The 27,088-nt window shown below is 40.0% G+C and overlaps 1 protein-coding gene across 4 annotated transcripts in view; it reads left to right on the forward strand.

Annotated features, from left to right (window-relative positions):
- Window positions 1–27,088, forward strand: part of Tmem117 (transmembrane protein 117) — a 443,332-nt gene that overhangs the window by 346,266 nt on the left and 69,978 nt on the right. For all 4 annotated transcript variants that reach the window (XM_051160255.1, XM_051160258.1, XM_051160257.1 and 1 more), the window contains exon 6: window positions 20,066–20,225. In XM_051160255.1, coding sequence (XP_051016212.1) covers window positions 20,066–20,225 — 160 coding nt within the window. The remainder of the gene's footprint in view (window positions 1–20,065; window positions 20,226–27,088) is intronic.

The raw sequence follows: 27,088 nt of genomic DNA on the forward strand, positions 1-27,088 counted from the left end.
GAGGGGAATTATGGGAAAAGGGGAGGGAGGGAAGAATGGGAGGATACAAGGGATGGGATAACCATTGAGATGTAACAAGAATAAATTAATAAAAAAATTTAAAAATTTTTTTAAAAAGTTTAACTTACCTTAAAATATTTTTTATCCTTTACTGTATTTATTTTTCCTTTGTAATAATGATTTACTTGGTATTATTTGGAGTTTGACCAGGTTTACATACATAATAGGTTTATCTTACTTAGGGTTTCTATTGTTGTGATAAAACACTGTGTGACCTAAGGCAACTTGGGGAGCAAAGGATTTATTTCACTGTACAACTCTTAGGTTACGCTCCATCGCTGATGGTATCAGGGCAGGAACGTTGGAGCAGGGGCTGCTACAGAAGCCATGGAGGTGTGCTGCTTACTGGCTTGCTCAGCCAGCTTTCTTACGGCATCCAGAGACCACCAGCCCTCGATGGCCCACTAATGGGCTGGGCCTTCTCACATCAATGCATCAACGCACTACACGGTTCTCTACAAGCCAATCTCGTAGGGGTATTTTCTCAACTGATATGCCCTCCTCCCAAATTTCTATAACTTGCGTCAGGTTGACATAAAACTAGCTAGTACAATAGCATAAATTAGCTATTTCTAAATTTAGTGAAGATCTAAATATTATTTTATTTCTTTCTTTATTCATTTAAAATTATACTTGTCAGATGCATGTTGGTGTAGTGTGGGTTGTTAATTTTTATTTCTGTGTATCTTTAAATTAGCATATTTTATTTCATATCATATTATTTTTTTTCTAGATGTTTAAACTGCTAAGGTGGTAGAGGCTGGGGATATTCTTGTGCACACGCACAGGAATTAGTATGTAGACTCTCTCTAGAAGTGGCTTCTCACAGGTGTGCATCTTCCATGTTTATGCATAATACTGGGCAGTCTTCCACAGTTGTCCTCACAACTTAAAAAACCACCACTCGGTTAGGACTGTGACGTGCCTCATCAGTATGTACAATTGTCAAGCTTTCTCATTATGTCAGAGTGGGAGGTGTGAGATATTTGAGACAGGATCAAAGCACGGGTGTTGTGTGTGTGAATCGTGAAAAGGGAAGCAGCGTTGGAATTAGATGGATGGGCCTATTTTCATTCTCTTCTCCTAGTATTGATGTTCTGACAATTGATTGGATTCAATTCTTTGAAACATAGTCAGTTTGGGGAAGATTTCATCTTGAAATTGAAGTACCATTTTCCTTTCTTCACTATGTCATGTTGTCAAATAAAGTAACAGCTTATTCCTATTTGTATGTTAGCGTCAATTGCAAGGAAGTATAGAGGTATAGTCAGGTTATCTCCCCTATATATCTTATATACATTTATTTATATTATATTAAATGTTTATATATTTATGTGTATTAAATATATGTTTAATATAGGATGTCTTTGAGGTTAGCTGTGTGGTAGTTTTATTCTTTTATAGCAAATACATGTATATGCAGTAAACAAAAACCCAATTAGCACCAAAAATGCATAACTTTAAATGCAAATTCATCCTTTCTAGTGCTACAGTATGGAGTGACCACTCAGAACTCTTCCAGTGCTTGGTTCTTCTCGTTTCCATAACCCTTGATAATTCGATCAGTAGCTATTCTCAGCGTTAGTAATTGCTGATGAACTCTGAAAGATGTGAACTTACTTTTATTCTATTCTTAATGTTTCCAGAGACTAGTCTTTTACAAAAAAAGATCTCTTTTAACAATGGCCCTATATATCTCCACTTCTTTGTCTTTCTTCATCCTCCAACTATCTATCAGCGATATTATTTTTACACCATTCAAGTTAATTGAGTATTCTGGCCTTGGCCTTGTAATTGCTTTCCATTTTGTCTATTGATTCTGCAGAACATCTGTAAATCTTTTAATGATTTTTAAATTTTATGTTGTGCTTTTCTAATTCAACTCACTGAAGAATCACATATTCCTGTCAATCCAATTAAGGTAATAGCATTAAATCTTTTCAAGGTGAAAAACAACATAATCAGGGGCAATGCCAGGTGGACATGAGTTCTGCTCATCAGTAGTCACCCAGACTCACAGGAGAGTGACAAAGAGAACAAACAGAGCACTAGCAACCGTGTTCACACCAGATTCATGGGAGAGTAACAAAGAGAGCAAACAGAACACTAGCAGCCTTGTCCACACCAGACTCAAGAGAGAGTGACAAAGAGAGCAAACAGAACTAGCAGCCTTGTACACACCACCTTTACCTTCCATACTTTCTCTTTGCCTTCCAGAGTCCATGTGTCAGTACCTGGGTTTGGTTTCTTCTCTTTCCCATATGGCCAAACCTAATCTTCTAAACATACCTCAAACAATCCATCTCCCTGTTGTTCTCACTTGGATCTCTCCCCTGGTAAGAATCAGCTTCCTTCCCTTCACCTATCTCAGTTAACGCCAACACACTTTGTCACCGTGAGGTGAAAGATTTTCAATTTTAGATATACGTCAGAGAAACTAGGATACAATGTAGACCACATCTTATTTCATTTGAGCTATTTAATTTTACTTAACTGGGACTGAATTTTTACGAAGAGTCAATGGTACAAACAAGGATGTTGCTGGAAATGGTTGAAATTCTATGGCTCCCAGACCAGTCCATGCATTTAGGAATTCTGAAAGCAGAACTGGCATCCACCAAGGTCTAGTCACAGCTTATGTTGAGAAGCAGTTCATAAGAGATATAAATACAGTGTCTCTTAAGGAGGTAGAGAACCCAACTGCCTCATTTATTCTCTTTATATTCATGGTTGTTCTGTTCATGTCACTTGGTTCCAAAGTTGGGCTTCAGCTGTGTGGGAGCCTTCTACTGTCCACTCCATCTTCTTATTTAAGCACTTTTCCTTAATGATTTCTGACAGTAAAATAACTCAGGAAGAGTCCAGAGTGGACTGGCTGCCAGAAGGCATCCCGCAAGGCATTTCCTGCTGTTAACTGTAGGACCTAGACTACACAAACACTAGATTTAAAGTATAGTCTCTTCAACATATATCTCTACTTCCATGGTCTACAATGTACACATATACCAACCACTATGTGATGTAAAAATAAATGTATAATTTTATTTTCCATTTAAAATTAAACTAAAAATTAATTCAGTTTCAAAATTATTAATACGAGTCAAAATTAGCACTCAGATCCTTTATTTTCACAGATTTTGCTGCCTAATTATATGAGCAGTGTTTCTCAAGTAGCTGGTTCTGGTTGGCAATCTGACACTGCAGTGGATAGACTGAACTAGAAGGAATTGCATGCCAATCTTAGGTAGCAATTTCACATGCCTGGAAGCATTGTGGAGCCAATAGCCTTTCTTGTTAAAATTTAAGACATGGATAATGACCTCTCCTGTACAATTCATTATGTATTTGCAGGAAAGTAAAGTTTCTTGTGCTGGGGAGTTCCACCGAATCCTGGGCTTATGTTTTAAAATAGATAGGCTGTCCTTTTTATGTGATTTTAATTATCATGATATAAAGCAAAGCATGCCTTTTCTATATTTAGCCTTGGAAATATTTTGACTATGCAGTCACGCTAGGATCTCAGCAATCCTAAATATCTGGAGTTGTATTATTAACAACTTACTGGAAACTTTATTTATTTTAAATTTGCACAGCTGGAATTACAAAGTAGGCTGAGTGTATCTTTGGCAGAAACTTCAGCCTCCTTACCAAACATGTTTTGGTGAAGTAGACTCCAGTGCCTTAAGGCTTTAGGCTGAAGCCCCCAGTTTCTTGAAGTCTGTCTGTACGTCCTGCAGAGGGGTCCAAGGTTTTGTCATAGTTGGGTCCCCAACTCTGCATTTCTGCAGTGGTGACAGACAGTCCCTCCCATACATAGTTCTATCCACTTCCTCTACTGCTACAGATAGAGAAACTGACCTTTTTATGGATATATGTGGTTGGGTGAGGCCAACTCACATCATCTCCCTTTTGGCTAATACAAGGTCCGAAGTATTAATGGTCTTAATTTAATATACAGAAGCCCTTTTGCTTACATATGACATAATCAAAGGAGCGCCATTTCATCATGTTCATATGCTCATATTCAAGAAGAAAGTGTATAGGGCAAGAAAACATGATTGTTAACTAAGCCTTGTCCCTGAGCAAAGGACTGGGAAACCCATTGTAAACAATGATGCTTTCTGAAGCTACTGTGTTACCGTGTTCCCTTTGCGATATTAGCCTTCTCAGATACTCTGTGCTCTGATACCTAAGTTTACCATTAAGTTCCATTTGCTTTCTTTTTGAGACAAATTTGTTCTTTGTATCATTAGAATTCACAGGTAAGCATCTCATTTGTGTATGACTGCAACAGTTTTTCTATCCTGCCTCAGTATGAGATCTCTTTTGCCTCCTGGAGTGAATTCTTCATGAAAAGCAATTATTTTTGAGTGGGATTTTACTACTTATACAGCAATTATCAGGAATTATTCTCTACAGCACCAAATAAGCCTTGTTTGGAAACTTTCAAGGCTACCTTATGTGCAACTTCACTCAGAAATATCTAACCCTGTTCTGTTTTTCTGTGTAGCCTATACCCCTGGCTTTTGTGTCTAGGCAGACCTATCTACTTACAATGCAACACTGTAATTCCTATTGATTTCCTCTTTCTATCTGACATCATCTTTTATTTCATAAAGTTTCCTCTTCCAGGAACAGCATAATTCTAGTACCTTCCTTGAGACTCCTGTTATTCCTTATTACAGCCAGGCACACAACAGCTAAATCTTACTAATTATGTTGAGCTCCTTTTTTAATTATGTTAGAAAGCATGGGTAGGTTTTTGTGCTGATCTGTAGTTTGCCAATCATGTTCCCTTAATAAGGTAATGATCACATTATAATCAAGATCTGTTTCTGAGAAATAGGTTCCTGCAAAGTGGAAGGACTTGAAGCATCTGCTTTCCACTCATGAATATAAGGAAAACATGGAGCACAAAATTCTTTTCCTCCAATATCTGGGTAAACACCAAGAAAAAAAGTCAACTCTTTAGCCGAGTGGTTCTCAACCTGTGGGTTGCAACCCCTTTGGTCATTGAATGACCCTTTTGCAGGGGTCACCTAAGACCATATAAAAACACACATGTTTACATTATGATTCACAACAGTAGCAATATTATGGTTAAGAAGTAGCAAAAATAACTTTATAGTTGCGGGGGGTCACCACAACATGAAGTGGGTGGGTGTATGTATGTATGTAAAATGCATGGTTTTACATAGAGAATATCTGAAATATATATCCAAATGTGGGGGTTTGAATGAGAACGGCTACCATACACTCATATATTTGTATGTTTAGATCCAGTTTCGTTTGAGAACAATTAGGAGTTACAGCCTTTTGACAGTAGATGTGCCCTTGAAGGAGGTATGTGGCCTGTCTCTCCCTCTGCCTGCTGCCTGTGGATCAGGATGTAAACTCTGAGCTGCTGCTCCAGCGCCATACCTGTCTGCTTCCCATAATGACCTTGGACTAACTAACCCTCTAAAACTTTAAGCAAGCCCCCAGTTAAATGTTTTCTTTTATAAGAGTTATCCTGGACATTCCATCTTTTCACAGCAAGAGAACAGCAAGTAAGATACCAAGTTTTCCATTTTAGAAGCAATCTTATGTTAGAGAGAGAGAGAGAGAGAGAGAGAGAGAGAGAGAGAGAGAGAGAGAGAGAGAGAGAGATTGAAGACTACTCCACCCTTGGTCTTTATCCCATAAAACCTGTTTGGTTTGTGGGGTTTTTAACGCCCCCAGCTCTTGTTTTGGGTTCTTTTCTCTGATGTCTACAGTATAGGAGGTCTCCTACCTATGATGGCTCAGTTTCTGATTACTTAACACTGTGATGCAATAAAGGCGAGAAACATTCAGGAGTGCTTGTCTTTCCGGTCTTCCGTCTTTCCGAGGGCGGCAATGCGCAGTGCAGGAGTCTCTCTCTGTAGTGGCAGCCGTGGGGTGGCCTCAGGGGTAAGGAGCACGAAACCATACCTGTAGTACACTGTCCCTGGTGAGCTGTGCCATTTGGTAGGGCAGGCTCCTGTTGTATATTTAGTTTTCTTTTATTTTTATAGATTTTATTTATTATAATTTATTCACACATTATATCCCAATTGTTATCCTCTTGCTCTTATCTTCCCATTCCCACCCTCCCTCTTTCTTCTGCCCTATTCTCACTCCCTAGACCTCTGATGGGGGAACAGGGGTGTCTCCTACCCCACTGTCTGCCCACAGCCTCTCAGGTCTTGTCAGGATAGCCTGCATCCCCTTCTTCTGTGTGCCTGTAAGGCCATCCTGCCAAGAGGCAGGGATCAAATCGTGGGCATCAGAGTTCGTGTCAGAGGTTCAGTGGAAGCTGCCACCTACCCCGCACTTGGAGATCAACTGTCCATGTGTTAAATCTGAACATGGAGTCTAGGTTCTCTGTATGCATTGTCCTTGGCTGGTGCATCAGTTTGTGCAGGTCCTCCTATGTCCAGATACCCTGGCCTTGATATTCTCCCTGTGGAGCTCCTAACCCCTCCTGGTCCTTCCATCCACCCACATTTCCTTACAACTCTCAGCACTCAGGCCAGACTCTTGCTTTGAGTGCCAGCATCTGTCCTTATCCCCCACTGGGTAGAGTCTCTCAGAGGACATTTATGTTGGACTAATATCGCTTATTAGTGAGTATATACCATGTGGGTCTTTCTGGTCTGGGTTAACTCACTCAGGCAATTGTTTCTAGTTTCATCCATTTGCCTGTGAATTTCAAGATTTCCTTGTTTTTATAGCTGAATAGTATTCCATTGTGTAAATGTACCACAGTTTCTTCATCCATTCTTTGGTTGAGGGACATCTAGGTTGTTTCCAGATTCTGGCTATTACAAACAAAGCTGCTATGAACATAGTTGAGCAAATGTCTTTATTGTGTGAATTTTTTTTTTCTGTTTGTAGATCCTTTGTAGTCATTACATCATATGCCTATGGTCATAAGAAAGTTTTTGTATGCCGGGGGTACTAATGAAAAGCTGTAGAAATCTCTTTCTAGAAAATGTATCAAATAATGTTTTCTTCAAGAGATGTTTGAGATGAAGTATAAAACCTACTGAAGTTGTTGGTTTTGATTCCGTCATACACACCTTAGTTTCATCAAAATTACTATTAGAAGAAATTTCTCTTTGACTCTCTATATAAATTCATCTAATCTTTAAGCAAATGAGGGACAGTCTTTGTCCTGTTGTCCCCCACTTAGTTGCACCCTAAATTTGTCTTTCAGTTTTCTTTTTAAAGCCAAGTTAATGAAAGATTTAACTCAGTGTGCTTATTGTAAGCCTTCCTATTGTTAAGAGAACAGACTATGTCTGGAGTACCATAGCTATCACTTTATTTTGATTTAACAATACTTATGTCTTCACTGTATTTCACACCTGGGGTAAAATGTTGCACTGTTCTCTCTGTTGACTTGATGGATCATTTACTGTGCACAGGGCATATAACTCACTAGTAAGAAATGGTGGCCTGGTAAGTTTACTGCCAGCCACATGGGATTAACATGCTCATTTGGGACATCTAACCTACTTGCTTTTTTCTGAGGCAAGCTATTTCATATAACGCAGGTTGGCTTTGTACTTGCTACATAGTTGAAGATGCCCATGAACTCCCGCTTCCACCCACTGACGTCTGTATGACAAGCATACAGAAACGTGCTTGGTTCATGTAGGACTGCAGACCAAACTCAGGGCTCTGTGCACGCTTGGTGAACACTCTACCAGTTGAGTCAGATGCCCAGACCCATCTAAGGTCATTTTGCACTGCACAGGCTTCATGCGTTTCTCTGTAAGCTGGGGATACCGTCATGAGCTACGGTTGCATCTGAGTCTACTGAAGAGTAAGGGGCAAACATTTTCTACCCCAGCTTGGATCACTCCATACACCCTTCCAGCACCAGCAATGTGGGGCATTACTAATCAGTGTGGTAAATATTTTTTAACATACTTTCTATTTTGTACTTAAAATATAGAAGAAGAGGAATGTAATGGTTCTGTGTGATCAAGGCAACTCAGTGGAATCAGGTAAACATTGGAGCAAGTAACTTTCAAGTGTCTCTGATTAACCAGCCAATGCTGCCCAGGCATAGACAGAGGGCGACAAGACATCCATAGAGTATGGCTAGGTTATTTTGTTTATTCACTTTTTTGCAGAATTATCAATGTCCAAGTCTTAATGGTTTTGATGGTGGCTTCTGTAAGGACTTCAAGTCAGCATTGCTTATGCAGATCAGGAGGCCAAGGCACTGCTCACATCAGTCACAACCTGCGTGGCCAAATGCTGTACTGCGAGATGACTTCTGCCACATCTTTCCCAGCCTTTCGGGAACAAGTGTTTCTAAAGTTATTTCTTCATTTCAATTTGTTCAGTGCTGTATGAGCTCCTGCTGTGTTCAGGGCAATTCTTGATGAAGTGACAGGAAGATATAAAGATAAATAATACATAAATGTATAGTTTAATAGACAACATTAGAATCTAATAATTTCCTGTGCAGGCTCTGAGTCCCAGCAGAGCCACAAACAAGATGAGCTGACTGCATCTCCTACCGCGGGCATCGTGTCTTAATGAATGTATTCGGAGTGGCCAAGAGCTGGCGGTCGCGTTTACTTAATGAAAGCCATATGGAACAGCTGCACGATTTCATGAGGTCACTCGGCAAGCGTTTACCTCTGTTCTCCCATGGTGCTCCTGGTCTCAAAGGAGAGTCCCAGAGTCCCCTTTCTGAGGGGAAGTCCCGCCTCCATCAGCTGGGTGGCAGCCACGTGAGTCAGCTCACCTGTTCAGGAGGGACTGGTTTGATGGAGCAAATGGCTACTGCTTTTCTTGTGGAATTACACTAGCAGCACTGATAATGACAAAAAATGGAAAGTGCTGGCATTCTCCGTGGCCATCTTGACTGGTGTGCTGGCACTTCACACTCAGAGGGCAGCAGTACGTTTGATCTGTCTCTTGGTTGCACAGTTAAAAAAAAAAAAAAAAAAAAAAAAAAAAAAAAAAAAAAAGCGTAATGTTGTGCTCTGTAGGTTGGCTTGCTTTATTTTAAATTGTAATGAAAACACAGGATTTATGATATTAAGTAAATTTCAATTTCTTTGCTATACTATTTTTTATGTATTTAGCACTTTGAAATGTGAAACCTTATCTCTACTCTATATGTTCCTTATTGAAACGGTAGTTAAACCTTTCTTTTAAATAAGATATACAGTATATTTCTCAGAGAGATGAAATATAATCTGAATTGTTTGGGTTGGAGCCCAACATTTAACTAGAGTATTGCTGGAATAAATAATGGTGTTTTAATCTTTTAGGAGTATATGAATTGCACAGCATAATGAGAAAGCAATGGGATACTCCTGTCTGAACTAAAACATTACACATTTAGAATATGAATAGTGACTAATATATATAATTCATTAAAGTATAATTATTAATTATGTTGGATTACATGACATTGCTAGTGGTCACATATTGGTGATTTTTGTTTGCCAGTGCTTATATTAGGGAGGTTATCTGTGTCATCAAAATAAAACCACATGAAAATTAACCCTGACCTCCTGAGCCCTCTGTGAATTGTTCCAACTGAAGGCTAATTCTCCTGTCTCCTGACACCTGCTTGATTTCCAGCTGTGTAACTACTTGGTAAATCCACCTCAAGGTGGTTATGAGGAAAAGCACATGGCATCAGCACACTCTGACACTTAATTTTTGGTACATTTTAAAACACAGTGCTGTAGTGATAATGTGGATTTATTTATGTGTGCTAGCAGTATCTAATCACCATATGTAATAGACACTTGACTAAGCTACAAGATGAATATGGTTTTTGTAAATGAGATTCAGTTATATTATTAATTAATTAATTAATTAATTAATTAATTCACTTTACATCTCCATCTTAGCCCCCTCCCTTATATCCTCCAGGTCCCACCCTCCCTTGCTCTTTCCTTATCTCCCCTCTTCTGTTCCTCAGAAAAGGGTAGCCACCCAGTACACCTGCCCACCCCAATTCATCAAGTCATATCAGGGCTGAGCACATCTTCTTCCCCTATGGCCTGGCAAGGCAGCCTTGTCGGGGGGGAAGTGATTGAAAACCAAACAACAGAGTCCATGTCAGAAACAGTCCTTGCTCCCTTAACTAGGGGACTCACATGAAGCCTGAGCTGCCCATCTGCAGGCTGCAGGGGCCCTAGGTCCATTCCACTCATGGTCCTTGGTTGGAGCTTCAGTCTCCAAAAACCCCTCTGGGCCCTAGTTAGTTGGCTCTTTTGGTCTTCTGGTGGAGCTCCTGACACCTCCAGGTCCTTCTACCCAGCCTCTCATTTTCCCACAGGATTCCTTACTCTTCATCCAGTGTTTGGCAGTGAGTCTTCATACCTGTTTGGATCTGCTGCTGGGTGTAGCCCTTCAGAGGACAGTTATGGTGGGCTTCTGTCCGTGAGCAAATCAGAATATCCTTCCCTCTCCTACACTATTTCTTCTCTTCAACCACTACCTCTGTCTATTCTGTTTTCCCTTCTGAGTGAGAGTTAAGCATCCTCCCCTGGATCCTCCTTGTTACTTATCTTCTTTGGGTCTGTGTGCATTGTAGTATCTTCATCCTGTACTTTATGGATAAAATCTGCTTATATGTGAGTACATATCATGTGTGTCTTCCTGGGTCTGGGTTACCTCACTCAGAATAATTGTTTCTAGTTCCATCCATTTGCCTATAAATTTCAAGATTTCCTTGTTTTCATAGCTGAATAGTATTCCATTGTGTAAATGTACCACAGTTTCTTTACCCTTTTTTCAGTTCAGGGACATCTAGGTTGTTTCCAGATTCTGGCTACTACGAATAAAGCTGCTATAAACATAGTTGAGCAATAGAATGAAACGACAGTCTCCAAATTGGGGAAAAATGTCACCAATCCTGCATCAAACAAAGGACTAATATAGAAAATATATAAAGAGCTCAAGAAATTAAATACCACCAAACCAAATAATCCAACGTAAAAAAGTGGTATGGAGCTAATGAGAGAATTCTCAACAAAGGAATATTGAATGAGCAAAAAAAAAAGCACTTAAAGAAATGCTTAACATCCTTAGGCATCATGGAAATGCAAGTCAAAACATCTCTGAGATTCTATTTTACACTTGTCTGAATGGCTAAGATCCAAAACTCAAGTGACAGCACATGCTGGTGAGGATACAGAGAAAGGGGAACTCTACTCTATTGCTAGTGGGAGCGCAAACCTGTAGAACCACTTTGGAAATCAATCTGGTGCTTTCTTGGAAAATTGAGACTAGCTCTACCTCAAGTCCCAGCCATTCCACTCCTGGATGTATATCTGAAAGATTCTGCACCATACAACAAGATTCAGTCATATTAAATCACTGAGAATTTCTTCACATGTTTAGCTGATAAGGAACAGTTTTTGACTTGGAGAGTTCTAGTGTCAGTAGATCTGAATTGTGTTTTTATTTTGAAATATTTTAAAATATTTATTTATTTTTAGTTTTGTGATTGTGTGTGTGTGTGTGTGTGTGTGTGCATGCACATGTGTGCCTGTGTGTATATATGTGCACTATTTATGTGTAGGAGCCCAAAGAAGCCAGAAGATGTGTTAGATTTCTGGAACTGGAGTTTAAAATGGTTGGACACCATGTGGGTTCTGGGAACTAAGCGCAGGTCCTCTGAAAAGGAAGTAAGCACTCTTAACTGCTGAGCCATCTTTCCAGCCCCTAGATCTGAACCCTTATTTTCTTTCCTCTAGCACTTGTGTGACATAAACAAATACCCTTGCCTCTTGGAATCTTCTTTAATGTTCCCAATAAGCACATGTGATTTCATCTTTCCTTAGCGTCAATGTTGTGGTTCCCCTGTGCTGGGTATGGAAACCACTGGAAAGTTCCTGTAACCCTTCTTTATCTTGCATTCCAATCCATAAAATAAGAGAAAGGATGTCTGAAAAAAAACTATAAGGAATCATATTATTATTTACTTATCTAAAATTATATATAATACTTATGCGTATATATATATATATATATATATATATATATATATATATATACGTAAATAGTTTAAATGAAATTTTCTCACCAAAGCTGGAAACGCTCTGCCAAGGAGCCATAGACTAACAAAAACCCAATAGCAGACATGAGAAATCCCCTTTTCAGTTGTTGGCCAGGGGAGGACAGTAGACAACCACAATGTCATAGGCTATTGCAGTTGCCCTTGGTTACATCCCAGAGGACTAACGTTCATGGTAACAGAAGGTACCATGCAAACTTCCAATGGAGGCAAGCAACCAATAGTCCTAATAAGCCATGATGCTGAGAGATGGTAGGTTGTCTCTCCCAGGGAAAAACTCCTTAATTGGTTATTCAGTACCAAGTCATCATCCCAGATATCATATGTGCACAAGTAACATTATAGGGAATGACAAGGTTGTAGTAAAAAAAAAAACAAAAAAAAACTATGGATTTTAGAGAGAACAAAGGGATGGGCTCATTGCATAGGTTGGAGGGGGGAAAGTGAGGGGGGTTGATGTAATTATATTTTAACTTCAAAAAGTAAAACAAATATAAAAATGAACAAGTGCTACTAACAACATTGGACCACAAACGTGATAATTGTATATGAGGTCTTTCCATTTGAATGAATGCCAGAAACCAGAGATGGTAGAATTGATGAGCCAGTATGTCATGCTGGCACTGCATATGATCTGGAAGGAAAATAATCAAGATAATTGCTTAATTTCATACTCCTTAAAGAGAGAAGCCAAAGCTCCCCAAAGCCCACCATTCAAAGTAAGTATCTTTCATTCCAAACATTGATTAAACAAGAGCCCAAAGATATTGCTCTGATGGCTGACTCCATGAGACTGGACGATTAATGCTACAAGACACAGCTTTTAACTGCCTCCTATCAGGACCCATGAGGCTCTTGAGCTTTACTGTTCAAAGTTAGGCTTTTGTGGGGTAATTTCACAGTATTGCACTTGCAATGAAAAGGAAAAGCAGGTGAGTTCTGGCTACAAATTTAATACAGGAAAGCCATGGTCAAATGCTTCCACCGAGAGACCATGCCTTGCACAGGTTATGACAGAGTGTCCTGGCTCAGCCTGGGCTAGAGCCATCTTGGGTCACTTCTAGCTTGTTCGATATGCCTGTGATCTATGAAGACTTTGTTGTGGTTAGCGTGAGTTAGCTTATTCAAATGTACTGTGGTTCAGGATTCAGTTTTGTATTGGCAAACGGGAGGTGACGATAGCAGGGTGCGGCATGGGTGGTATAAGTTAGTTGTTATAAAGCACCGAAACCCATACACTATATTCTGAAAACCGTGGTTCGTGGCAGCAGACACACAGTGCTATTCAGATTTCCTTCATGGCAGGGTCACATAAAACTGATTCTTTAAATGAACTATTTTGAGTCATGTATTGTTGTAAATGGTGGCTTAGACCCAATTATGAGTCTGTTTTATAAGAAGTGGTGAGGGAAAGTGGCCCCTCACGGCACGTTGCAGATAGGTATTAGCACTAAGGGCTTGACTCTCAGTGACTGGCATGTGATCTGTGTATCTCACATTCAGCAAGGCAGTGGAGAAGGTATAACCAATTAATGTGTTTTGTTTTCCGTTTCCTTTTCTTTTTGCTGTCCTCTTGAGACTTACTTTTAGGGCCTTTTCTTTGAGCTGCAGGCATGCATATTTAATGATCGCCATTTTTATTCCTTTTGTACTATTAAAAATTAAATATCAGGCAGAATACCTCCTTTAATTTCCCGTTGGAGCAATAAAGTGGTACCACAAACTGTTTCTTGAGATCTGTAGCAATACCCTCTGTCAAAATGAAAAGTACACAGCAAAGCCAGGAAAATGTTTACAAACTGTTCTTAAGACTAGTGAATGTGAGCCAGGCAGTGGTGGTGCACGCCTTTAATCCCAGCACTTGGGAGACAGAGGTAGGAGGATCACTGTGAGTTCAAAGCCAGCCTGGTCTACAAAAGTGAGTCCAGGACAGTCAAGGCTACACAGAGAAACCCTGTCTCGAAAAACCAAACCAAACCAAACCAAACCAACCAACCAAACAAAAAGACTAGTAAATGTTAGAACATTGTATCAGTGGATGGTCCCATCAGCAGTGCATAAGGATCACTTTCTCCCCATCCTCACCAGCCTTTGTCTCTTCTCTTTCTGATGCTAGCCATGCTACTAAGTGTTAAGCAACATCTGACTACGGTTCTCACTTGCTGTTCTCTTATAACTAGACCCCCTCCTTCCACTCTTCCAGGTCCCTCCACCCCTCGCACCATGCCATCTCTGCTCTCCCCTAAATCCACTCCTTCTGTGTTTCCCTTCAGAAAATGACAGGCCTCCCAGGGACAGCAACCGAACGGGGCATTGCACCGTGCAGTAAGACGAGGCACAAGCTGGATCACGGTTGCTGAGCATTGGTGTGCCTTCTCTCAAGAGCTGCCTATCTGGCGGCTTTCCCGATCGCATCCTTTGACACTGTGCTGCTGAGTTACTTGCATTCTCTGCAGACCTGTAGGCTTCCGACGCAGCCTCCCATTTCATTGATTGCCGTTCTGTTTCCAATCGCTCCCTTTGCTCTGATCTCTCTGCAGACCTGTAGGCTTCCCCATTGATTGCCATTCTGTTTCCAATCGCTCCCTTTGCTATGCATCCCCCTCCCACTTTGACATCATCTTACTTGCTCATTTTACATTTACTCCCTATGCTTTTGGTGTCAGATCTACAAAATTACTTCCAAAACCAATACTGAAGAATTTTTTTTTCCTGTTTCCTCTTAGAACGTGCATGGTTTCAGGGCTTATATTCAAGCTGCTAATGTTTTTTTTTTTTTTTTTTTTTATCTAATGTAAGTATGGAGTCAGTTTCATTCTTTGCACATGGCTTACCACTTCCTGTGCATTTATTGTAGAAACTACCATCTCCCCATTGTGTATTCCTAGTAATACTCTCGAAACTTAGTTGACTGTGTGTGTGTGTGGGGAGGTGTGGGTGTGTGGGGGTGGGGGTGTGCGTATATTTCTAGTCTTTCAAAATTTAAGAGTGTTTATGTATATGTTTATATACAAATTATTTTGTTGGTACAAATTTGCATTATAACGTGAAATCAGGAAATGTTGTGTCTCCAGGTTTATTTTTCAAAAGTCCTCTGATGACTCTGTATCTCTAATGGTTTCGTATAAACTTAGAATTATTTTCTGTTTTAGTGGGAAAATGTCATCAGGATCCTTATAGAGATTACATTGAATAAGAAGAGACATTTGGGTGGTGTGTGGGCACTTTAACTATTTGTTTATTTGCTGCATGGATTCAAGATATCTACTTATTATTTGCATCTTCAAATTTTGTGTATGGATAGGTTTTTTTTTTGTTCAGTCTATTTCTAGGTATTTTTGTTCTTTTTGAATCTTTTATAGATGGGATTATTTTCCTAGTCCTAACTGATCTTTTGCAGTTGGTATACAGACACATGGCTGATTTTGTATGTTGATTTCCTATCCATCAACTTCACTCACATTTTTAGTTCAGGCAGTTTGTGATTGTTTAGTGCTTCTAAATCTACAATCATGCCAAATGAAAGAAGACAATATAATTTCTTCTGCCTTTTATTTATTTCCTTGCCTAATTTCCTTGGGCCACACATCTATGTTCTTGAGTAGAAATGATGAAAATCGGTGCACTTGTTCCTGTGAAGGAAAAAAATAAGTGTTCTCCGTTGGTCTAATGTATGCTATGGGCATGTCAGGTGTCAGTTAATAAGTGTTCTCCGTTGGTCTAATGTATGCTATGGGCATGTCATGTGTCAGTTAATAAGTGTTCTCCGTTGGTCTAATGTATGCTATGGGCATGTCAGGTGTCAGTTAATTCTGTTGATGTGCACTCCTTCTATAACTACGCATGTCAGGGTGTCAATGATGGGCCGCCTATACAACTGTATGCGCCATATATCCCAGGTATATAGTTAGTTCACACAAAGATAGATTTCACGAAGGTGGCCTCATAGCTAAATAAGATAGATTTCACAGAAGGTGGCCTCATAGTTAAATACTGTGTGACTCTATATCTAATCTGTGGAGTTTTTTGTTGTTCTTGTTCTTGTTGTTTAATATGAAAGGATCCTGAATTTTGTCAAAGAATTTTTTTCACACCTACTGAGGTGGTTATGATTATATCCCTTCATATTTAAATTATTGCATTATCTCCTTGCGTCCCATGGGTAACAACTTCTGCTTGTTTTAGTTTTCAAGCCTTCTAAATCTGCTAAGAACAATTACACCTATGTTTATTGGGAATATTTTCTGTAACATTTATTTTCTCTCTCACTTTGATATACAGTAATGCTATCTTATAGGTCGAACTCAGAAGTCTTTCCTTCCGCTGAATATCTGGGTGTGCCAGGGAAGGGGTGTCTACAACCCCTCCTAATGACTTGGTGTCAGTGCTTTGCGCAGTCACCTGTTCCATCTGCGTTAGGAGATTTCTGACCAAGCAATCAGTCATTTACTTAATCTTGTTCTATTCATTCGCGCTTGGCGGACTGTGCGTTTCTAGGAGCGTATGTTCTCCTTCTGGGGGCCTTGCTCTTGCCTGTTATATTCTCTTACAATTCTCTCGCATTCCTGTGGTGTGCATGTTAGTGCTTTATTTTCTTGTATGCAGTTTTATTGAATTGTATCATTTTGTCACCCGAGGTGCTGGTGCTTTGCATTATTTCTACTGTTTTTATATTACCTCATTTAATTCTGATCTCCTTTCTCATGGTGAGTTTAGACTTCATTGTTTTCCGGGTTCCTTGAGAAACAAAGTCAAGCTTCTTGGTTTTTCATGTAGGCGGTTATACTATAGACTTACTCTTGGCGCTCTCATCTTGTCCCATGTGCGCTGCTATGTTGATTTATATTTTCGTCTGTCTTTAGAGCCTTTCCATTCTGATTTTCATTTCCTTTTTGACACTTGGCATTCTGGAGCATGTTGTTTAATTTCCATATTTGTGAAATTTTCAGACTTCCTTCTGTTATTTGTTTCTATATATATTTTTGAATTCAGAAATGATACTTGCTGTGGTATCACTCCAGGCACAGACTTTAGGACTTTATAATATCCAGGTAAGGTGTTGAAATACTCCATAGGTGCTTATTTGAAACAACCTACATATGATAGCCAAAGTCCCTCAAGATGGATTTTTGCTTCTACTTACTATGCAGAAGAATAATGAAATTTCTATTTAACAGGTCATTATTCAAATTTTTATAGATGTAGTGTGTCTTTTTTCTATCTGTGAGTAGAAAAAATCTCTAGGGAATATTTTATATTCATTATATCAAAGTATGACTTGCTTCAAATGGAACTTACGGAAAAGGAACACACATTTTCTGAGAAATCTAATGTGCAGATTTTTACACATTTTGCAATTGAAAGAGACTTCCAGGAAGACTCATATTGCTCATTTTGAGATGTCAATTATTAAAAGTTGTTATGTATATATCACACAGCTTCCCTCAAGGCTCAGGAATGGAAGAGGGAGCAGAAAGATTGTAAGAGCAGTGTGGTGGCTAACTTCAAGGATACACGGTCTTCTAGACACACTAGAGCAGTTACACATGTCAAACTCACACCAACTTTAGCAGCATGCACAGGAGTGCACAAGCTCCAGCCAGACAAAATTCCAGTGTGGAGGAATTGGCGAGGTGAGGATAGGGTCTTGTGCTAGCTGAGGAGTTCTGGCATTTGGTAGCTGCCGAAAGAGGAGAGTCAGTTTTCATAAATGACATGAACCCCCAGGTTAGGCCCTACTCCAAGAGTAGTTAGGCTACACAAGCTGAGGTCACCCTTTATGTGTTTTTTTTTTAAATAAATAAATGCAGAACCTGGGCCCAGGGGTTCTACTCAAACTAGTGCACCAACCAAGGATAATACATGTAATAAATTTCAAACCCTTACTCAGATGTAACCAATGGATGGGACATTCTCCACAGTTAAATGGAGAGCAAGGACTGACTCTGACATGAACTCTGGTGCCCCATATTTGACCACTTCCCCTTGGTGGGGAGGCCTGGTGGCACTCAGAGAAAGGATAGCAGGCTACCAAGATGAAACTTGATAGGCTGTGACCATATGGTGGGGAAGGAGGTCTCCTTCTGTTACAGACCTAGGGGAGGGGAAAAGGGTGAAAGCAGGAGGGAGGGAGGAATGGGAGGATACAAGGGATAGGATAACAATTGAGATGTAATCTGAATAAATTAATTAAATAAACAGGCCATCTTAAGTGCCAGGCAAAAAAAAAAAAAAAAAAAAAAAAAAAAAAAAAAAAAAAAAAAAAGTCATCTTAAGCTCCAGGCAAAAAAATAAAATAAACAAATGAAAAAGGGACAACTTGAAAAATGGTAGGGAGGGAGAGGAGAGGGTGGGCTTAAGAAAATGACTATGGTTAAAATATATTGTATGGAGCCAGGCATGGTAGCACATGCCTTTAATCCCAGCACTCAGGGAGGCAGAGGCAGGTGGATCGCTGTGAATTCAAGGCCATCATGCTCTACAAAGCAAGTCTAGGACAGCCAAGACTATGCAGAGAAACCCCGTCTTGAAAAACATATGTAAATATGTTTATATATGTGTTTCTCTCCCTCCCATCATTTCGTTATTCTTATATCTTGTATTTATTTCTTTCTGATTAATTTATTTCAGAAAAATTGTTTCAAATGATATCCAGATGACAACATAACAGAGTCTCAACTTTAGTTTGGACAACTTTCTTTTAGATTAAGTCTCATCATGCACATTTCAAGACTACTTTTCATGTTAACATTAAAACAAATTTGACTATTTTCCTTCATAGGAAGCTTAATTTCAACAAATAATAAATTTTAAGTATTAACTAGTAGCACGATAAGTGTATTATGAAGGCTTGTGAGGAGAGAACGGTCTTTCTTATTGCACAACAAAAATACGTGTTGTACAGAATAGGAAACGGACCTGAGGCAACAGGCCTTCCGCACTCTGTATTCCACAGGGAAAGAGGCTAGCTGTGGCCAAGTAAAAGGATCCAGTGGAATCCTGGGAAATTCTACCAGTTACATGATATTTTTGCGTACACTCATCCCTGGACCTCAGTTAAAGGTGTGAATGTAATGGAAACTCTATGTAGTGTCCTCTTCTGAACACTTAACTATACTAACCCCGGTTACTCGCAATAATTTTGTTCTTAGCGTTACTTCCGTTATCACCCTCATGATGTTCTTCAGAGATGCTATCATAATTTATTAATTTTTAAAAAGAAAACCCCCAACTGACATCTTCTGGAGACGACACTTTAGGGTGGGTATTTATAGACGTGAGTACAGCAGAGATGGCCAGCACTCGTGTGTTGGAGGATGGTCTCATGTATTTTGATGCTGATTACCGCTTGCTGTCTCTGTGACTCACCTTTTGACCAATAAAAGTCCATCACCTGTGCAGGACAAAGGAGATAGATGTGGCTAAGGTTCCCGGGATTAGAGAGACAGAGAGGACCCTGGGAGGACAATAAAGGAGAAACAAGGAAGAAGAAAAGGGAAGAGGCCATCATGAGTTAGATGGAAGAGAAACACATGGCAGGAATGGATGGCGATTCGGACCAGATGAAAAACATTAGCAAGTATTTGGGATTATGGATGGGAGCTAGCTTGATAGACATTATTACAAACAGATGGCATGGGACTAAGGCAGGTATCCCATACCTGCCCCACTATGGGAAGTAGTTTACAGGATTCATATCTGCCATGCCCCAGGTTAACTAAGGCTATTTTAAAATATAACAAGTGTCTGTGTCTTGATTGATAGCTAGTGGGTTTTACTGAAGTAATCATAATAGGTATAGGCCTGATAATGAACATTATTAGACTGTAGTGATGAATCAAAAACAACAAGTGGTGCCCAACGTGGTAGGCTTAATAATACCGATAACATAAAAACAACACTCATGCGCATCAGTATCTTTGTGTGTGTTGTTCATTGCAGGACTGTGCTCTTCACCCTGACTTCTGTCGTGGTACTTGTCATCACAACCGACTGGATCAGCTGGGACAAACTGAACCGTGGATTTTTGCCCAGCGATGAGGTGTCCAGAGCTTTCCTTGCTTCCTTCATCTTGGTCTTTGACCTCCTTATTGTGATGCAGGTAAGTGTCTGTGTTTTCCTCTGCTCTCTGAGGCTGGTCCATGCTTTGCTCTCAGTGTAAGCGAGGGCTCCACTCGTCTAGAGAATAACTGAGTTTACACTAGTGATTAATGGAGATTTCTCTAATCATTTCATCAGCAATTTCACTGGGAAGAAAAGACAAATGTTTTTTTTTTTTTTCTTTTGGGTGTGTATGAGAGAATTCATTTTATGAACAGTGTTAGGCAGGGCCTGGAGATAATCAGCATTATTATTATTAGGCATGGATGATGCAGGAAGCAAAGCAAGACAATAATAGGCCCCTCCCCCAAATTTGGTGTCATTTGGTGAATAGAGTGCACAAAGCTAAAAATGATAGAAAGCCAGCAAAGGAGAGAAAATCAAGCAATTCAGGGACTGTAGCAGTTGAAGTGGAGTGATGTGAAAGTTCTTTCCTGGTTAGGAAAATGATCATTTTCAGTATTCACCAGAGACACTTCCATTTCATGTAAACAGTGTTTCCACCCTGCTTAGCAATAGAGACTTTTGTAAAAACATCACCACACTAGTGAATGTTACTAGTGATAGCTGCTGGTGTGAGTGTTTGGAGTGTAGGAGTGAGTGTTCTTTTGAAAGAGACATTTGCTATTTCTTGGTGCTTTATCTTGCTCATTAAATGTCTATCCATTTGCCAGACATTTTCTTATTGCTTTCATAAGGCAATTTTGTTTCCCCTCCTGAGGCATTATAAGTCATGAGAACAATGGCTGCCATTGCCGAAGGGAAAGGAGAGTCCATTGTGTTCTGAATTTATGTGAGATTTCGCAGGATAGCAGATTGGTTTTTGTTTGTTTGTTTGTTTCTAGAGGCAGAGAGGGGCGTTTATGAGAGCTTTTGTGTTGTTGAGAAGCAGGACGATGGTGCTTTGTTTTGTTACATAGCCCGGGCATTGGCTTCAGTGTGGTGCTTATATCACTGCCTCTCACGGGTTGTGTTTTAAAACACATTTAGTTTAAAGCTATCTGAAGACATGAGCTCGAAAACGTTTGTCTCTTCTAGAAACGGTCATGTTCATTTTTCATTTTCTGCAAAATACGTTTGCACAGTGGAGAGAGCCTTGGCTGTGAGATCAAGGATCATTGGTGGGCTCCAGCCCTGTATCTCATTAGCTGTGGGACCTATTCTATAGAACTCCAATTGGAGTTTGTAGCAATTATGCAATAATATATCACATATTACTTGTATCAAGTCCATTTTATCTTATTCTGTTTCCTAACTAGTATTTTTTTTTTTTCTGATGTTAAATTTTCGCTCTTGTTAAATGACCTGCTGGTACTTCCCTGACCCCAGTTTAGAGTCAAAGGTATTAGCAGCTAAATAGACTATTATCTTCTCTGATTTGTTCCAATTTTTGTGCTGCAGAGTACTCCTTCATCATCTGACACTGCAGCCCCTTTCTCCCTCTCTGCTTATGCAGATTTTAAGTATTCTTCCAAATAAGTTCACTAAAGCCAAGGACTTCAAGTGGAAAAAACCAGGATATTAGAATTTATATAAATTGTAGATTTGTTCAAAAGGTGCTCAATAGTGACAAACAGAAGAAAGGAAAAGATAGCCAGGATTTACATTCACAGAGACAGCAGTATTGGAACAGAAAAGTCGTTCTAGATTTCTTTTTTTTTTTTTTTAAACACATAAAAATGTAGAGTCAGCAAGATGCTGACATGTTCAGAGTAGCCAGAGACCAAATGACAAGAGGAAAAGTCAATGCTGAGGAATCACTCAATTTCAGCCATTTTGGCTGCAAGGAACACAAAACCTGCCAGTGCAGTTTTGTCAAAGGGTGAAGGTATTTCTGCATTACAGGGACACCCTGAACATCTCAAGAGGAAGGGTGTGGTTGTCTCTTGAAAGTGGAGACTGGAGTTGACAGAAAACTCAGATCTACTCTGTTCTCCATCTGTCTCCCATCTTTGTTCCCTTTTGTTTTGCTTTGTGTTTCCCTCCTATGGCAAAGCAGCTTTTTAGAAATTTCAGTTTATAAGGAAGGAAAGGGCGATTGCTTCATCGCTGGCACCTCCAAAGGTGACCACTGTCTTGTTCCCGTGCTCCACTGGTTCTCTAAGGACTGCCCAGCACCAATCCCTGAATGACGGGTCAGCGTGGAAGTCTGGAGGACCAAGGATAGAGATACAGTCTGAAAGAAAAAAGAGGAAATTGGTCCTGAAAACCCAAATTAATAGGTATGTAGGAAAAGGAAGAGGCCTTGAGATGAGTCTCTAGAAGCAGAACCCTCTGCTCCTTTGCTCTGCTCTCTAACTCCATGTGGCAGTCATGTCAGTCAATGAGGTTGACAGATGTCTCTATTTCTGGTGTCCTAGCCTTCCTTCTCATTTCTCTGCCATTAACCGGCTTGCCTTCTATACTAGTAAAAAGTATCAGTGGACCCTTCCTCCTCCTCTTCCCTTCTACCCTATATCTTGGAGCTCATGATCTTCCAACCAGAAAGGGCCTGTTGTGTTTTACAGGCTATGTCTCAGCCATAAACATTCCCAGCAATTCTTCAGGGTCCCGAAATGAAGTTCTTAACCCATCACTCATCTCTCAGCACCCTGCACTGTGTGGTGCTAGCGGTGTTTCCTGTGCACCATCCTATCCTGGACCAAAGGTCTTCATCCTTCATCCCAGTGTGCTTATTATAACCCAGGATAACCAGGAGCCTCTTTGTTCTGGCCAGATTGTGTCTTCCTTTCTCTCCTGAGCACTGAAGATGATAGCAGCCCCATTTCTGGAAGGCATATTATCACGCCCCTGCTGGTCCTTCCAAAGTACCTCTCACCACACTGCAGACCAGCATTCTCCCTTCCCCTCACTCTTGTGTTCCCTACTGTAGTGTCTTTAGTGCGCAGAATTAGCATGTAATACTTGCTTGATGAGGATGGACAAGTGGAAATTTAGGTCTGAGTCTTGTGTCAACTGTGGTCCTCTGTGGGCATCCCAAGTCTTGGACCCAGCACATGTCGGGAGGGAGTTAACTCAGGAAATGCTGCTTTTGAAAACACAACATACAAATGTCCTAACAAGTTCATGGCCAACCAAACTGTGAGCAATTCATGCCATGGTTGCGTTTCACATGAAAGAAAAATGGAAAAGTGGGAAAATGGAAAGGATGCTTTTGTTAAGAGCTTCAGCCTTTTAGAACATTTAAATGATTGAAAAGCAATTTACATTGAGTTTTTCTAATGGCAGGAGATTGCCACTTGCACTACAGAAAAGTAGTGCCACATTTGAATAAAAAATTAAAATACAAAAAAAATTAAAATACAGCATTAGACTATTCTTCCTGGTGCCTTGAGTTGAAGCTAGAGCCACAAGCTCACCTCAGCCCTAGGAATCTCATACTATTTCTGTCATTTATTTTTAAGAAAATTAGTAGCAAAAGTATGCATCTTTTAGAGGAAATATAATTAGTGTATATTAATGAAATAGGATTTTCCTGCATTTACTGTTAAAACTACTTATTGTTTAACATTTTTTCTGTGTTTTGGGTTCAGTAAAAAAGAAAAGATTCCAGGACCCGATGCATTACTTACAAGATCCATGTGTTATAGAAAACAAGAAAATTTTAAAGAAAATATCTGTCTTAAGAAAATTTTTATCCCACATTCCATCTAGTGTCTCTAGTGACGTCATTCAATTTTTATGCTTTCCCTTATTGCTCAAGTCTTTACTGTGCACCACTCGCTCTGGATCAGTTGATAAAAGGGAAATCTAAGACATAAAAGAGTTAAAATAGATTGTAGAATAAAAAAGTAGGACATATCAAAGGGACTCACAAAAGAAAGAGGGATGCAGACAGGAGTAGGTGGAGGGAGTGTTCAAGGGACTGATGACAGCAGAAGGTGGCAAGGCTAAACAGGGAACCAACTACAGGACCGCATCCCACAGGGCAGCAGCATTGTCACTCAGGTAAGAGCTGCTCTGTTCAGGTTGGACAGGAAACACAACAAGTCCTAGTGTGTATCTGGGGAAAGAAAACAAAGGAAATGGTGGTCAAAGGTCTCAAGGATGTGGACTACAGGGCTCATGGTTGCAGCATGCTGTATAGTTAAATAGAGATAAGAGTGGAGGAGTGGTTAATTGTGGGAAGAATGCCATTTTCTAGAATTGTTCCAGGAGAAAGGGCTCATCAGGACTCTTCACTTTGCAAATCCTGCCTCCTCCTTGCAGACATTTCTGCATCTGACATGAAGGCTGAGAAGACAGGAATCTCATCTTCATAAAATAAGGGATATTTTGTGCTTTTTTTTTTTAATTAGACAAGAAAAGGAAGGGAGGAAATAGAGGAAAGGGGGCAAGAAGAAGAAAAAATAAGCATGAAGAACCAAAAAAAAAAAAGGAGCAATGAGTAGAATTCTCCAGTGCGTATGGGGAGCACTAATAGGGGAGGAAGTGGGCAGTGGCAGGGACCATGAGGCCTGATGGAGCATGTCTGTTCTTCGGTTTTCCATGTAGCCTCATCACTCACAGATGCTTTACATAACTGGTCTCCAAAGACTTGGTAATAGAGACTATTATAAAGACTGTTAAATTGTCTAACTGGACAGATGTAATGTAATTAATAAAAACCGATTAACAGGTACACAGGAAGCAGAGGATGCCTTGGGCAGGTATCTGCGAATGTATAGGTAGGTAGGTGTAGAAGAATTTTGTTCTTAGACAGCTTGGATGCTAGTGGAATCCCACGCTAATGCTGCTTAGTTAACCAGCTACCATCTGGAGAGTAGAGCAGATGACAAAGAGTGTAGGCACTGAAATCTGGCTTCCATGCCTGGCTCTGCCCTTTTGTAGCTGTGTGGTTTTGAAGTTGGGTACTTACTGGAGCTGGGCCAATCCTGCTTGGTTATGGCTCAACACTCTGGGGCACTCCCCTTCAGTCTTGGTGCTCAGAAGGCTTAACTGTACAGTGGAGGAATGCTTATGCATCCCCAAATGGTGCAAAGCCACAGTAACTGAAATCACATCACCAACAGAAATGACAAAATCCATGAAGCACTTGGACATCATCCTAAGGATAAGGATGTGTGCTTGGAACTAATGATTACTTAAAGAACGTTTTCCTTAGACACTGAGAATGCTTTATGAAAGGCAGTCAAGAGACTGGGCTTCATTGTAAAACTAAGCTACCTGATCTCCAACTCCATCAGAGACTTGAGAAGGAATAAACTTAGTTGTTTAAGGGCTAAGATGTTTTAAGTTGATAATGACAAGATGTGATGGAGATCGATTTACATTCAGAATTTTAGACTCACCGAGATAGGAAAGATGTTTTCTTCAAGGCTATCAAATACAAACAGCCAAAACACCAAGAATGTAACATTTATATAATTCCTGATTGTGCCATGTTTCTTCTTGCTATAGGTAATAGATTGTATATATGTATATGATAGAAATGTATATGTAAAAAATAAAAAATGTTTAATCAATTTAAAAAATCAAGAGAGAAGGGGAAAGGAGAGAGAGAGGAGGGAGAGAGAGAGACAGAGACAGAGAGACAGAGAGAGAGGAGGGAGAGAGACAGAGAGAGTAGGGAGAGAGACAGAGAGACAGAGACAGAGAGAGGAGGGAGAGAGAGACAGACAGAGTAGGGAGAGAGAGAGATAGACAGAGACAGAGAGAGGAGAGAGGGAGAGAGAGAGAAAGAGAGGGGGGGGGCTTGTAGCTCACTGGTAGAGCTCTTGTTGAGCACGTGCAGGCCCCTGGGCTTCATGCTTGGTACCATACACAAACAATACCATCTCAACTCTTACTTTAGGAAAAAGGGGTGGGGCAGGTTTATATGGTGACACATCGGTTTTTTTTTTCATATGTGCTATGTTAAGGGTCTCACTAACAGAACAGCAGTAGGAATACACAGAAAACACCACTAGTCAGAAATAGAGGTAACAGGACCCCATTTTGGAGAGTCTGGAAAGAGAGATATTCGGGATGGCTATGGGAGCATTAGTAGCCTGGTTCCTGTATCATTCGGTGAACTCCTTAAAGCCAGAGTCACTTCTGTTGTATTTTTATGTATTTCTCCTAGTGCAAGATCCCAAAAATACCATAGATACCTTGAAATGCTTGTTAAACTCAAAAATCTACTTTACGATTTCAATCATTGGGTCAGAGTGCTGCGAGAGCATCTCACTAAAGCCAAAAGATGGGATGAAGTACTTGGTACCAAGGGAAGAAAGTTGGAGTTAAAAGTTAGGCTTGGGCAAGTATGGAGCTGGTGGGTAGAGAGGGGAAGGGAGATGTGGGTGAAAGACCTGGCACTTCAGTTAGGAGCAGCAAGCCTTGGGAGTCTATTATATAACACGGTAAACATAGTTAGGAATAGATTCTACGTTCTAAGATTGCTGACAAAACTAGACCTGGATGGTTCTCACCATAAAGAAATTATACATATGTGAGGTGATGAGTGCACTAACGAGCTTGATTTAAATCACAATCTATACATGTATCACAGTGCCAAAATAGACCCTCTAAGTGTGTGTAATTATTATGTGACAAATAAAATAAAATGATATTTTAACAAAGAGACAAAAAGTGTAGAACTGGAAGTCGATGATAGAAACCTACCTAATATTAATAATATTATATGTAGGCTTATATGTAATGAAAGCCATGTGGCAGAGAGGCTTTTAGAAAGAAAAAAGTTTGGAGGATAAAGGTTGGTCAGTTCTCATATGGTTGGCACATCTTTTTAATGCTCCCTTTTGTAATGTATTTATGTGCCTGTCTATTAGCTTTGTAACAGATACTTCCTAAAACACCCAGGCTCTTTGAGAAAAGGATATTGTTTATCCAGTTGTTTTATTCTTACATCGTTCATCTTTAATT

The sequence above is a fragment of the Acomys russatus genome, chromosome 17 (assembly GCF_903995435.1).
Source record: "Acomys russatus chromosome 17, mAcoRus1.1, whole genome shotgun sequence".
NCBI lineage: Eukaryota > Metazoa > Chordata > Mammalia > Rodentia > Muridae > Acomys > Acomys russatus.